General features: G+C 35.1%; 1 protein-coding gene across 2 annotated transcripts in view; it reads left to right on the top strand.

Annotated features, from left to right (window-relative positions):
* Positions 1-2,828: 2,828 nt before the first annotated feature.
* The window catches only part of AMOTL1 (angiomotin like 1), a 241,743-nt gene continuing 228,266 nt past the window's right edge, over positions 2,829-16,305 (top strand). For both annotated transcript variants that reach the window (XM_074304486.1, XM_074304485.1), the window contains exon 1: positions 2,829-2,928. In XM_074304486.1, coding sequence (XP_074160587.1) covers positions 2,844-2,928 — 85 coding nt within the window. In that variant the 5' untranslated portion in view covers positions 2,829-2,843. The remainder of the gene's footprint in view (positions 2,929-16,305) is intronic.

Raw genomic sequence — 16,305 nt, 5'->3', positions numbered from 1 at the left:
TTTAAAAAGCTTTACTTCTCTTGTTTTGGATTTTTTTTAAAAAAATTTGGGGGGTCTTTTGAACATGGCTAATATGGAAATTATATTTTGAATGACATTATAACTTATATTAAATCACTTGCCTTCTCAAAGAGCAAGAAGAAAGAGGAAGAATGGAGTGAATTTAGAACTCAAATAAAAAACCCAAATGTTAAAAACTTTTAAAATGTAATTATGAAAAAATAAATTTGAAAAAACAAAAATATTATATATTCCATATGTCTAAATACAAAGATGATCTGACATTCAGATCCATATGACCTTCTATGGGCATATCCATATACACATATACATATGAGCACATGCACATCTATGTGTTTAATATCCTATAATATTAAATTTTAAAAAATACAGTTTTCTTCTGTCTTTTATTATTTTTTATATCATCATAATGTCTTCTAGTATCATTTTTCCCTATTCTTTCCCCCCATAGAGTACCATTCCATGTAACAAATTATTATTATTATTATTAGCTGAGGCAATTGTGGTTAGATGACTTGTCCAGGGTCATATAGCTAGGAAGTGTTAAATGTCTGAGGTCAGATTTTAACTCAGGTCCTCCTGACTTCAGGGCTGGTGCTCTATCCACTGTATCACCTAACTACCCCAACAAACTATTTTTAAAGGCAAAAAAGAGAGAGAGAAGAGAAAAAACCCCAGCAAAACTTAGAAGTACATTGGAAAAGTCTGAGAATATGTGCAGTGTGCCATACTTGTAGATTTTCTACCTTCATGAAGGAGTGGTAGGGGTGTCCTTTAATATCTCTTTATTCAAATCATGCACTTTAAAAATAATTTTATTACATTCACTTTTGATTTTTGGGGTATGTGTGGTTGTTCTTTCCATTTACATTGTTGTAGTTGTGTATATTTTTGCCTAGTTTACTTCATTTTATATCAATTCCCATAGATTTTTCCATTTTTTGTACTTAGAGCATTCATCATTTCTTATAAGATAATAATATTCCATTATATTAATTTACTACAATTTATTTAGACATTCCCCAGTAAATGGTTATCTACACTGTTTCCAAATCTTCAGTGTCACAAAAAGTCATGCTATAAATATTTTGGTCTATTTGGAAATTTTCTTTTTAATAGTTTTCTTGGAGTATAAGTCCAATCACAGATTCTCTGAGACCAACAGTATGTATGCATGCAAATGTGTACACATATATGAAAACACCAGAGTATAGTAGATTAGGTATTGGATTTGAAGTCAGAAAAGCCCTTAGATACTTGCTAGTTTTATGACTCTATATAAGTCATTTAAGCTATCTGTTCCTTAGTTTCTTCATACAATACAAGGCAGGGATTCAATACATTGACCTGAAAAATCCATTACAGCTCTATAACTTGGATCCTATTATCCATAATTTTGTAATCTCTAATCCCATGTTATCTACTTGAATAGACTGGGAGAAACTATTTCACTTCTGGCTGTATATCTGTAGCATCAAGCATAGTGCCTGAAACATAGGAGGCATTTAAAAATGTTTGTTGATTAATAACTATGTACTTAGCATTATCAAATAGGGAGAAGGGCAGAAATAACAGAGTCAAGTAAAACTGCACTAAGTAGAAAAAACTTTGGATTTGAAGACTGAGGATGTGGGATTCAGATTTGGGTACTGCTATTAGTTCTGGGTGACATTATAGTCAAACACCTATAGGTGCTTAATAAATTCACCTATTATGTGTGAGACACTATGCTGAATATTAGTGATTCAAAGAAAAAGAAAATGTGAAAGTAGCTCACAGTCTAATGGGGAAGCAGCATGTAGCAAGTATGGATAAACAAATGATAGAAAGGATAAATTGGAAATAATCTCAGAGGAAAGGGTCTAAGATTAAGAAGGAAACCTTGAAGAAAATCAGGAAAACCAGGAAGAGAAGATAAGGAGGAAGAATTCTAGACATGGGGGACATACAGGGAAAATGCTCAGGCAAGAATTACTGAATCATGTGTGAGGAACAGTAAGGCAGTTAATATTACTGGTTCTTAGAGTTGGTGGGGGTCTGAAAGGTATAAAAAGTTTAGAGATTTGGGTACCAGGTTATGAAGGGTTTCAAATGCTAAATAGGATTTTATATATGTTATAGAGATAACTAGTGTTGAGAGAGAGAGACAGACAAACAGAGAGACAGGGAGTCACACAGAGGCAGAGAAACAGAGAGAGAAAAAGAAAGAGAAAGAGAGAGTGTGTGTGTGTAAAGGGAGGTGCTAGTATGTGATGTCAATCCTGAGCTTTAAGAAGGATCAATTTGGACAGCTGAATGACAGATGGGTTGGAATGGAGAAAGACTAATCAGTGTACAAGTCATTTAATCTCTTTAGTTTCCTTATGAAATGATGAGTGAAACACAAAGTAAGGTTCGGGGAGGGGTACAATAACATGCCCATGAGGTTCAGAATTTTGTGTTTTTTTTCTTTTCTCATATAGTCACTTGAATTACTTGGTCTTTGGTTTCCTCATTTCACAAATGAGGTTTACCACAGAATATGAGAATTAAATGAAGCTCTGTTGCAAGTTCAACCTACAGATGCCTTTCTGCCTGTGCCAGCTGGGCTCATTTCTTCTTCCCTATCCCCAAAAAGTGGTGCCTAATGTGGGCATTAGAATGGTCACAAGTTCTTTGTATATGGTAAAAACTTGAAACAGAAACTGATTATATCCCTGAAAGAATCCCTAACCCCTCTTGGAAGAGGAGTTATAGGAATTCATTCCCTCTTTTGTGTGTTTACTTTCTGGTTTTAGGAGACTAGTCTGAGAAGCTGCTCATAAAAGACTTCCATTGACAGGATGGACCTCGGTGACAAATGGACTTTGGAGGAAGGTCATAGGTTGGCTCATCCTGGAATGCATCATTTTGCAAGTTCAAGGGCAGGTAGGGTGGCTTTCCACTTGCTTAATCCACCTGCTGTCTTCCCTTTATTGGCCATTTAACTCTAGTGTTAAACTCTCAATTAGAGATTCTTAAACTTTTGGTGGATGTATTTGTCTGCTTTACTGATGTTGGAACCTGTAAAAAGATGAGGGTTGGAAGCAGAAGATCTGGATTAGAATCCTGCTTCTGCCACTTAAGGGACTGAGCACAATCAGTTTCCCCATCTTCAATATAAAAGTGATTATAGTTGCTTGACCTGTCTTATAGTATTTTTTATGAGGAAAGCATGTTAGATCTAATTAAAGGTTTTGAGGCAATGGATATAGAGCTAGGCTTGGAGTCATAGTTCTTTCTCTGTCACTGCATGTCTCTGGGAAAGTTACTTAATCTCTCACTGTTCTAGATAATTCTCAAAAGGTCTGCCTTTCAGAGAAGTTGCCAAGTTTCATTGGTAGAGGAAATTTGTCACCAAGAGCTCCTTACCTTAATGACATCATTGTTCTAGTTTATGTTTGGTTTTATTTTAAGACTATTTGGAGCATGTAGGCAAGTTATGTAAACTTTAAGCTTCAGTTTTTTCTTTATTTTTTATTAAAGCTTTTTATTTTTCAAAACATATGCATGGATAATTCTTCATCAATAACCCTTGCAAAATCTTGTTTTCCGTTTTTTCCCCCCTCTTCCCCCACCCCTTCTTCTAGATGGCAAGTAGTTCAATATATGTTATGTTAAGCATGGTAGAAAATGTTAAATCCAATATATGCATACATATTCATACAACTATCTTCCTGCCCAAGAAAAATCAAATCAAACCAGAAAAAATGAGAAAGAAAATAAAATACAAGCAAACAATATCCAAAAGAATAAGAATGCTATGTTGTGAACCACACTCAATTCTCACAGTTCTCTCTCTGGGTGCAAATGGCTCTCATCATCACAAGATCATTGGAACTGGTCTGAATCATCTCATTGTTGAAGAGCCATGACCATCAGATTTGATCACTGTATAATCTTATTGTTGCTGTATACCATGATCTCCTGGTTCTGCTTATTTCACTTAGCATCAGTTCATGTAAGTCTCTCCAACCTCTCTGAAATCATCCTGTTGATCATTTCTTATAGAACAATAATATTTATAACATTCATATGCCATAATTTATTTAGCCATTCTCCAATTGATGGGCATCCACTCAGTTTCCAGTTTCTTGCCACTACAAAAAGGGGTGCCACAAACATTTTTTCACATAAATGTCCCTTTCCCTTCTTTAGTATTTCCTTGGGATATAAGTCCAGTAGTGACACAGCTGGATCAAAGGGTATGCACAGTTTGATAAGTCTTTGGGCATAGCTCCAAATTGCTCTCCAGAGTGGCTGGATCCATTCACAATTCTACCAACAATGTATTAGTGTAAGTCTCAGTTTCTACAAATACAAAATACAGGTCATAATAATTTCTTAGGCAGCCAGTGATGGCAAAATATAAAATACTGGACCTGAAGCCAGGAATATCTAAGTTTAAATTGTTCAGACACTTCCTAATTGAGCGACTGTCATATTTAACCTTTATTTGTTGTTTCCTCATCCATAAAATGAAGATAACAATAGCTTTTAATTCCTAGTGTTATAAGGGTAAAATGAGATAATATTTATAAAAATGAACAAAATTCATAAATCTTAAAGCATAGTTATTATTATTATTACAATTTCAAAGAGTTGTTATAAACATCAGATGAAAAATATGATTTGGTGTTGTCCTTCATTTTCAGAAAGGACCAAACTCAAATCACCACATTAGAGTCAAGTTACAGTATGTTTGAATGTGATGATTTAAGGCTTACAAGTTTCTGTTTGTTCGTTTACATATATATACATACATATACATGTATGTATATGTATGCATATATATACATATATGTATATGTATGTATATATGTACACATATAATATAAAATACAAATATAAACATTTGTGGTGGCCTCTCTAATTTTGTGCATCTTCTCTGATGAGTATACACCATGCTAGGTGGTCCTATGCCAGGGTCTCCCATGTCATGCAATTAATTCTAAAGTTCTCAAGAGAGACCTTAAGAATGTCCTTATATCACTCTTTTCTAACCATGACGTGAGCACTTTCCCTGTGCATGTTCTCCATAATGTAGTCTTTTAGTCAAGTGTATATTTGGTATTCAAACAGTGTGTCCAATCCAACAGAGTTGCACTCTTTGCAGTAGAATTTGAATGTTGGCAGTTTAATTCAAGAAGGGATCTCAGTGAATAGTACTTTATCCTGCAATTGATCTTCAGAATCTTCCTAAGACAATTCAAATAGAAGTGATTCAGTTTCCTGTCATGGTGTTGATATACGGTCCAGGTTTCACAGGCAACCAACAACAAGATCAGCACAATGGCTCTGCAGACCTTCAGTTTGGTAGTCAGTCTAATACCTCTACTCTCTCACACTTTTCTTCAGAGCTTCCTAAGCAATGAGCTAGCTCTGGCCATGCATATATCAATTTCATTATCAATGTATCAACATCCCTAGAAAGGTAAGTGAACTTATCCACATCATTCAAAGCTTCTCCATTTGCTGTAACTGATGGTTTCACATTTGGGTGATGTGGTTCTGGCTGATATAGTACCTGTGTTTTCTTGGTGTTAATTGTTAAAACAAAATCAACACAAGCAGCAGAGAATCAATTCATACCCCGTTGCACTTCAGCTTCAGAGTCTTCATTGAATGAACAATCATCTGCAAACAAACAAACAAAAAAACCATGCACCACAACTCCCTCTGCTTTAGTTTTGACTTTTAGCACTTTCAAGTTGAAGAATTTACCATCAGTGCAGTAGCTGACCTTGATGCCATGTACGTATTCACTGAAGGTATTTGACAACATGGCTGAAACATCATGCTTAAAAGCACTGGAGCAAACATACACCTTGTTTTACTTCGTTGGTGACTGGAAATGCTTGAGTGCCAGCACTCTATCCACTGTGTAATCTAGCTGCCCCTAATATATGTGATATTAAATATACATATATACACACATTTAATGTAGACACATATATATACATACACATACTCATACTCACATACACATATCTGAAGCACTTCTCAAAAATGCCTTCCAGATATGTTGCTATAAGAACTGTGGCGGGGGGGGGGGTGTTTTTCATACATTATACTGCTGGACTATTTCTGTTGAATCAGCTTTTCATTCATCAGAAACGAGATTCAGGAAAAGTTTATACAATTCTATTGCTTATAGGACATTGTCTACGGGAATGGAATGCTTGACTGCTAAGTATATTAGAGAGGCATTGTGGTCTGTAATGAAAAGAGAAATGGATTGGGGTGTCAAAGGCATTTGGCTCTGCCACTGATGATGATGATGATGATAGCTAAAATTTATATAGTACCTACTTTACAATTATCTCATCTGATCCTCACAACAACCTTGGAAGTAGGGTTATTATTATCCCCCTTGTTGTTGTTTGGTTGTTTGCAGTCATTTCCAATTCCCTATTAGGGTGACCCTATTAGAGTGTTTGGTTTGTTTTGTTTTGTTGGGTTTTGGTCAAAATAATTGAGGAGTTTGCCATTTCCTTATCCAGCTCATTTTACAGATGAGAAAACTGAGGCAATCAAGTTAAATAAGTTGTCCAGAATCATAAAACTAGTAAGTGTCTGAGGCCAGGTTTGAACTCAGAAGATGAACTTAACAGAGGTTAATTACTTACCCAGGTTTATACCGCTAGCTATTAAATGTCTGAAGTTAGATTTGAACTGAGTCTTGGTGAATTCAGTCCATGTGCTCTATTTACTGTGCCCCCTATCTGCCCTAACTCACTGTGTGACTTGAGGCAAGCCACTTCATTCCTTGGCATTTCAGTTTCTTCATCAGTTATTTTAACTGCCAGAATTGGACTAGTCTCTCCAAGGTCCCTTTTAGATCTAAAATGCTATGATCATATGAAAACTTAAGCACCCAGAAGCTCAATAATTTACCCAATCCACATGGCCAAAATCTGTTTTTTCAGATCTATGACTTCTTTGCCCCATAAACTTTACCCTCTCTCTGAAGCTGTGCCACCCTGCTGAGAGTTTCCTCCTCTTTTATATGGAGAAAATACCTGCCTTAACCAGCTCTCAGGGTTTTTTTGAAGATAAAGTAAGATAATTAATGGCTGTAAAAGACTTCAGGAAGCTAAATACATAACATAAATATGAGGTTATTATTATAATTTTTAGTCATAATAATAGCCGGTGGAACAGTGTCTCTCTGGAGGCTACCCTTCTGCTTGTTTTTTTCCCTTCTTCCATTTAAGCATTCTTTAGTTGACCCCAAGCATTATACCATTACTTACTACTCCTAGAGAGAGACCAAACTCTTTGTATGAGCCTGACAACAATTTAGCACTTTCAGTGCTGCCCACTGGCTACAGCCTCACAATCTGAGAGCTCTAGGGCTCAGGATGCACTTTAGAAGCTGGTAAACAACATCCTACCTGTAATTGCTGTAGCCGCTCCCATGGAACAGCCTACACTCCCACCTGGAAAGCTGCAAGATTTCTGTTACATGTCAAGTCAAGTCTAGTCAAAAAACATGCATTAAGTACTTTTTATATGTCAGTCATCTTGCTAAGTGCTGGGTATACTAATACAAGTTTAAAAAAAAAAAGACCTCAAGGAGCTTGCATTCTAATTTTTTTTCTCAGATAATCTTTTTTTATTATTAATTTTATAATTATAACATTTTTGACAGTACATATGCATAGGTAATTTTTTACAACATTATCCCTTGTACTCCCTTCTATTCCGAATTTTTCCCTTCCTTCCCTCCACCCCCTCCCCTAGATGGCAGGCATTCCCATACATATTAAATATCTTATAGTATATCCTAGGTACAATATATATGTGCAGAACCGAATTTTGTTGCTGTTGTTGTTGTTGCAAAGGAAGAATTGGATTCAGAAGGTAAAAATAATCTGGGGAGAAAAACAAAAAATGCTAACAGTTTACACTCATTTCCCAGTGTTCCTTCTGGGTGTAGCTGATTCTGTCCATCATTGATCAATTGGAATTGGGTTAGCTCTTCTCTATGTTGAAGATATCCACTTCCATCAGAATACATCCTCATACAGTATCAATGTTGAAGTATATAATGATCCCCTGGTTCTGCTCATTTCACTCAGCATCAGTTCATGTAGGTCTCTCCAGGCTTCTCTGTATTCATCCTGCTGGTCATTTCTTACAGAACAATAATATTCCATAACATTCATATACCAGAATTTACCCAACCATTCTCCAATTGATGGGCATCCATTCATTTTCCAGTTTCTATCCACTATAAAAAGGGCTGCCATAAACCATTTGGTATTGGCTAAGAAATAGACCAGTCGATCAGTAGAACAGATTAGGTACAAAGGACAAAAAAGAGTACATCTATAGCAATCTAGTGTTTGACAAACCCAAAGATACCAACATTTGGGATAAAAATTCATTATTTGGAAAAAACTGTTGGGAAAACTGGAAATTAGTATGGCAGAAATTAGATATGGATCCACACTTAACACCATATACCAAGATAAGATCAAAATGGGTCCATGATTTAGGCATAAAGAATGAGATAATAAATAGATTAGAGAAATAGAAAATAGTCTACCTCTCAGACCTGTGGAGGAGGAAGGAATTTATGACCAGAGGAGAACTAGAGATCATTATTGATCACAAAATAGAAGATTTTGATTACATCAAACTAAAAAGTTTCTGTACAAATAATACTAATGCAAACAAGATTAGAAGGGAAGTAACAAATTGGGAAAATATTTTTACAGTTAAAGGTTCTGATAAAGGTCTCATTTCCAAAATATATAGAGAACTGACCTTAATTTATAAGAAATCAAACCATTCTCCAATTGGTAAATGGTCAAAGGATATGAACAGACAAAGGATATGAACAAAGGATGATGAAATTGAAATTATATGCACTCATATGAAAGAGTGTTCCAAATCACTACTGAGCAGAGAAATGCAAATTAAGACAACTACACACCTGTCAGATTGGCTAAGATGACAGGAACAAATAAAGATGAATGTTGGAGGGGATGTGGGAAAACTGGGACACTAATACATTGTTGGTGGTGCTGTGAAAGAATCCAGCCATTCTGGAGAGCAATTTGGAACTATGCCCAAAAAGTTATCAAACTGTGCATACCCTTTGATCCAGCATTGCTGCTATTGGACTTATATCCCAAAGAAATACTAAAGAGGGGAAAGGGACCTGTATGCGCCAAAATGTTTATGGCAGCTCTTTTCATAGTGGCTAGAAAATGGAAGATGAATGGATGTCCATCAATTGGAGAATGGTTGGGTAAATTATGGTATATGAAGGTTATGGAATATTATTGCTCTGTAAGAAATGACCAACAGGAGGAATACAGAGAGGTTTGGAGAGACTTACATGAACTGATGCTGAGTGAAATGAATAGAACCAGAAGACACTTCAACAACAATGCTGTATGAAGATGTATTCTGATGGAAGTGGATATCTTCAAAATAAAGAAGATCCAACTCACTTCTAGTTGATCAATGATGGACAGAAACAACTACACCCAGAGAAGGAACACTGGGAAGTGAATGTAAATTGTTAGCACTACTGTCTATCTACCCAGGTTACTTACACCTTTGGAATCTAATACTTAACATGCAACAAGAAAATTGGATTTACACACATATATTGTATCTAGGTTATACTGTAACACATGTAAAATGTATGGGATTTCCTGTCTTCTAGGGGAGGGAGTAGAGGGAGTGAGGGGAAAATTTGGAAAAATTAACACAAGGGATAATGTTATTAAAAAAATTACTCATGCATATATACTGTCAAAAAACTTTATAATTATAAAATTAAAAAAATAAAAATAAAAAAGAGATTTTAAGAAGATTTGCTTTCAAGCAATAGTCTTTAAAATTATTTCATAATCAAGAAAAAGATGACACCTTAAAGCACAATGCATCTTCAAGCAATGCTATTGGTACTGTATTTATAGTTCTTTTTTATAATAATGGATTTTTACTTTTCAAAATAAAAGCAAAGATAGTTTTCAACATTCACCCTTGCAAAACCTTGTGTTCCAAATTTTTTCTCCCTTCCTCCCTCCCTCTTCCCCAGACAACAAGTAATCCAATATAGGTTAAATATGTGTAATTCTTCTAAACAAATTTCCACATTTATCATGCTGCACAAGGAAAAATTAGATCAAAAGGGAAAAATGAGAAAGAAAAAACCAAGCAAGTGAACAACAACAACAAAAGGTGAAAATACTATGTTTTGATCCACATTCAGTCTCCATAGGCTTCTTTCTGGATGTGGATGGCTCTTTCCATCATAAGTCTATTGGAATTGCCTTGAATCAACTCATTGCTGAAAAGAACCAAGTCCATCACTGTTAATCATCACATAATATTGTGTTGCTATGTATACAATGTTCTCTTGGTCCTACTCTTTTTGCTTAGCATCAGTTCATATAAGTCTTTCCAGGCTGTTCATCATTTCGTATAGAACTTTAATATTCCCTTATATTCATATATCATAACTGATTCAGCCATTCCCCAACTGATGAGCATCTCCTGAATTTCCAACTCCTTGCCACTACAATGAAGCCTGCTACAAACATTTTTGCACATACGGGTCGTTTTCCCTTTTTAATCTCTTTGGGATACAGACCCCCAGTTTTATAGCGCTTTGGGAATAATTCCAAATTTTGTAGAAGATGAAACTGAAACCTGAGAAAGGAAATGTATTACCTAAAATCATATAATTAGTTATTAAGTAGCAGGACCAAGCTTTGAATATAGAACCTTTAACTCCAAATCCACCATATCTGTTATATATTCTATGTCATTCCAACTGAAATGACAAGGTTTGTTTGATAACACATGCAGATCTTACCTAGACTAACATCTAACAGTTAAAGAATTTTAGATGGTATATGAAAGTAATGGAATATTATTGTTCTAAAAAATGATAAACAAGCTTATTTTTAGAAAGTCCTGGAAAAATTCACACGAACTGATGCTAAGTGAAAAAAGCAGAACCAAGAATACATTGTACACAATAACAACAGGAAAATGCAACAATCAATTATGAAAGTCTTGGTTCTTCTGTGGTCAGTGATTCAAAACAATCCCAATATACTTTGGAGAGAAAATGCCATCTACACCCAGAAAAAGAACTAAGAAAACTGAATGTAAATTATAATACACAAGCTATGTTCACTTCTTTTTGTTGTTGTTGTTGTTGTTGTTTTTAATTTCTCCCATAGTTTTCCCTTTTGCTCAGGTTTTTCTCTCCCAACATGATTCCTAAAGCAATGTGTGTTAAAAATAATTTTTTAAAAATTTAAAAAATAATTTAGAGCTAAAGGGAATCTAATGTGCCTTTTATGCTCATTGTCTTTTTTTAACCAGTCTGCCTAAGTCTGTTTGGGACTTTGTTCAGATCTCTATACCAGTATTGGTTAATTAATTGTCTTCATGGAAAGTAGAAATTGATCTCCATAAAGCCTAAGAAAGAAAGAAATAGGTGTTATCTCAGTACAACAGTATGAACTATCATCTTCATTGAATCAAATTCTCAGAGTGTCCCAAAATGATTTTGGCCCACTTGTTTTTGTATATCTGTCTCCTAGTGTTTTTCCCATCTCCACCATGTTTTATACCAACGGTTTCATCTCTCGGGTTCCAGTTTCCATCTCTATGCATGTTCATACCATTTCTATTTATACTGGGACACCAGGATGACTTCTAGAAATCTTGGAGACCCTGGACTTTTTTTTTTTTAATCATGCCTCTAAATAACTTCTGGGATATTTTTTTTTTTCTGGGAAATATTCATTATGGGGTGAATTATAGTCCCTGAATGGAAGCCAGCTCCTCACAACATCTCTCTCTGTTAAGTTTTCAGGATATGTATATAGATACCGTCAGAGTGGGACAACTTTTAAAAACTAGCCCAAGAAGAATTTCCAGGAACAAAATCCCTATGATGTCTGATAACTAGGTGGAGAGTCCAAAGGAAAATCCCTATACTACTACTACTCCCTTTCCCTACTCTTATAAAAATGCAAAAAAGTGCACTCCTTCCCAAGGCACCTGGGCAAATTGTCTCTTGTAATAAGTCTGCTAACAACTTGTCAATCAATTGTCCCATCCCACGCTCACTATTTTTGTGACTTCTCAGACAAAACCATCTGTCTCTGGGTACCCCCCTCCCTTACGTGTTATCTTTCCCATTTAGAATGTAAACTCTGAAGATAAGAGTTAAGATTGTCTGGTCTTTTGTATTTGTATCCTAGACCTTTGGTATATAGTTAACACTTTATAAATGCTTTTTCATTCATTCATTATTTCAACCCTGTGTTTTCTGGAATGTTTTCTTTAGGAAACTTAATCATTAACTTCTCTTGGAGTTTTCTCTTAAAGCCTTATGGATTCTTAACTAATAGACTTCAATCTTCCTCTCTCTTCCCCTTCTATCTTCTCTCCCTTTCTCTCCCTCTCTCCCTTTTTCTCCCTCTCTCCCCTCTCTTCTCTTTCTCTGTCTCTCCATGTCTCTCTAAATATGCTAATGTAAAAGTTCTAGTACATGATCATATGAGATATTACTCAATAACTCTGAGTATTTTCCAGCAAATATATTTTTGGGAAATTGTCTTTAATTTTCAGCACCATTAGTTATTTCTTCCATGAATGCTGCCCTCAAAATATTGTAGCTAGAAGACAGCAACTGAGTCCTGAGAAGCTTAGGGTAATTTCTTTTTTGTTTTTTCCCCCCGAAATTTATTGGCTTGAAATGAATAAAGATGAATTGTTATCTTTTAATTAACATTCAAAAATATTTCTTCACATTGATACTGTTACTATTTATCTGAAGTCAGTAAATATTTTTTACTATGTGACAGATATTAGGTTGAACATTGGAGATCCAAATATGAGGGGAGGGAAAAGTTCTTCCCTCAAAGAGCTTACAATCTAATAGTGATGGGGGGTGGGGGCAGGGAAACAGTATACAAAAGAAAGCTGGGAAAAAAAGTCAAAAAAGCCCCAAATGAGTAATGTCAGAAAATTCAAAGTAATCCAAGATTAGCACAGCCAATGGGGATGGTGCCTTTCTCTTGAGTCCTGTGTTTGAAGATCAAATTTTCTGTTTAGTTCTGTTTTTTTCAATTGAAATTATTGAAAGTCTCTTACATCATTGAAGATTAATTTCCTCCCCTGAAAGATGATGCTCAGTTTCACTGAGTAGTTAATTCTTGGTTGTAATCCCAGATCCTTTGCCTTTCAGAATATGGTATTCCAGGTCCTTTAATCCTTTATTGTAGACACTGATAGATCCTGGGTAATCTTGATTGTTGCTTCTCAATACTTGAATTGTTTTTGCCTGGCAGCTTGCAGTATTTTTTCTTGCAATCATAGTTCTGGAGTTTTCCAACAATGTTCCTTGGGGTTTTCCTTGCGGGATCTCTTCCCAGAGGTGATTGATAGAGTCTTTCAATGGCTATTTCCCTCTCTAGTTCTAGTACATCAGGGGAGCTTTCCTTGATCTCTTGAAGAATGTTATCCCAGATCTTTTTCTGGTCATGGCCTTCAAGCAGACCACCACCAATTTTTAATTTGTCTCTCCTGTATCTATTTTCCAGGTCATCTATTTTTTCAGTAAGGTATTTTACATTTTCCCCCATTTTTTGCATTCTTTTTAGCTTGTTAGGGTAATTCTTGACATCTCATAGAGTCATTACCTTTTATTTGTCCTATTCTAGTTTTTAATGTGTTATTTTCTTCTGTTAGCTTTTGTAATTTTTTTCCACTTGATTAGTTCTACTTTTCAAGGTGGTGTTCTCTTCAGTGGATTTTTTAAATATATATTTGACCTACTGTAGTTTTTAAGGAATTGATTCAGTGGAATTTTTTGCATATTGGCCAACTGTATTTTTTAAGGAATTGTTTTCTTCAGTAAATTTTTGTTTCCTTTTCCTAGCTGTTGATTCTCTCTTGAATACCTCTTATTTCTTTTCTCATGTTTCTCCCCCTTTCTTATTTGCTCTTTTAAGTATTTTATGAGAACTTCCAAGAGGCCTCTTTGGACTTGAGATCACTCTTTGAGATTTCCTCTGTGGACATTTTGTCTTTGTCTGAGCTTTGTCTTCCTTGTCACTATAGTAGCGTTCTGTGGTTAAGGTTCTTTTCTGTTTCTTGTGCATTTTCTTTCTTTTTCTTTTTGAATTTCCTCCTTTTTATTTTTATGGTTGAGCTCTGCTTCTGAGGTAAAGGGGGCACTGTCTCATGCTTCCTGTACAGCAACAAGACTTGACTTTGAGCACCTTGTGTTTGTTGTCTTGTTCACAGCAGAGGATAGATCTATCTGCTCTTTCTAGGATACAGCCTTGTTTCCTAGGCTGGCAATTTGCTTCTGAGCTGGGATTAGAGGCTGCCCCACTGTTCTGCTCCACTACTGAGCCAGGACAGAGGGTCTCCGTTGCTGATCTGCTTTGTTTAAGACCTTTTCACTGGCTTTTTTCAGACACTGTCTATGCTGGACTGAATACCCTTACATCCCAGTGAGATTGACCTTTTTTGAAGTTCTTTCAATCTATCTTGAGCTGGAGAATGGTTTCATTTCATCAGACTCTGTTCAGAGGCTTGATTTTATATAGTTTTTGAGGAAAACCAGAGAACTCAAGCAGCTTCCTGACTTCACTCTGCCCTCTTGGCTCCACCCCCAAAACTCTGCTCTTGGGTAATTTCAGATCATAGCTGTTCTCTTTTCATGTATTCATTGATATTTCTGCACCCATCTCTGTGTGAGGGTATAGATCTCTACATCAGGGTACATTTGTGTGTCTCTTTTTATATTTACATGTATAAATATGTAGTTGATATAAAATATATCATGTATATAAATATATGCAGGAATTTAAGATTAGAAAATTCTTTTGGAATGTGAAGATCATCTACTTCAGCTTAATAACAGCAATAATAATGAGAAGTAGTGCTGTGTGTGCCTTAGAACTAAGAAGGCCTAACTTCATCTCTTGTGTGTGACTTTCTAGATGAGTGAATCCGAAGAAGCTACTTAACCTCTCAGTGTCCAACTTAACTCTCTAGGATTACAAGTTGCAGAGAGAAGGTAGTTATTTTATTCACCTATGCAGCAGTCTTTAGAATATTTTGAAAGATTAGTAGTAGGAAAGTGACATGTTCCAATACCATTCTATCTGAATTCCTTCAAAATGACTGGAAATAAGATATTGATATTATAATAATGTTGATAGTAATAATAGCCAACATTTTTACAGCATTTTAAGGTTCACAAAATGCTTTAAGTCTGTTATTATATTTGATCTTCACAACAATCCTATGAGGTAACTAAACTGTTATTATCCTCATTATACAGATGAGGATTGAAACTCAAAAAAACTCCAAATGATTTAACTAATGCCACATAGTAAGTGGTAGAGCTGGGAGTCAGAAGTACATATTTATAATTATTTATGCTTTATATATAGACAAAGTTAATCTAGCATCTCCATCTTGTGACTTTTCATTTGTACATTCACAAACATACAAATGCCCTTGTTGATAAGAAATATAAATTTTCATTTTTCATAATTTCCTGTTACTGAGCATACAACTATATACAAATATATATATATATATATATATATATATCCTCATTATCATTTGAATTTGTAGTATTCTGAGTGTAATAAAATAAATACATAAATAATTAAAAATAAATAAATAAATAAAAAGGAATTCATAAAAATGTTGTTTCTAAAGTATTTTGAAGATATACTTAGTTACTGACTTGTACACACACATACATACCCATCATTATGTAAATTTATACCTACATACCCATATCCATATCTTTATCTACCTAAATATATTCAAAAGTCAAAATACAATTTCTGCTACCGCCACCTTTGGAATGTTGAATAATATTTAATGTCTATTGTTTTCATATGCAAGTCAGTATCATATAAAGCTCATGTTATGTCTAACTCTTTGTAGTCCACTTTGGAATTTTCTTGACAAGGATACAGAGGTAGTTTACCATTTCCTTCTCCAGCTCATTTTATAGATAATGAAACTGAGGCAAACAGGGTTAAGGGACTTGCCCAGAAGCACACAGTATATATCTGAGGTTAGATTTGAATTCAGGAAGATGAGTGTTCCTGCTTCTAGGCCCAGAGCTCTCTCCACTGTGCCATCTCACTGCCTTTGTAGTGGATTCAGTATTCCTTACTTTACAAGGAGTTAAGACTTGAATTTGAATTAAGCTTATAGTTACAGCTAGGAAAAGAACATTTT

This window comes from Sminthopsis crassicaudata, chromosome 3, assembly GCF_048593235.1.
Source record: "Sminthopsis crassicaudata isolate SCR6 chromosome 3, ASM4859323v1, whole genome shotgun sequence".
In the NCBI taxonomy this organism is placed as follows: domain Eukaryota; kingdom Metazoa; phylum Chordata; class Mammalia; order Dasyuromorphia; family Dasyuridae; genus Sminthopsis; species Sminthopsis crassicaudata.
This window is presented reverse-complemented; position numbering and strand designations above follow the sequence as displayed.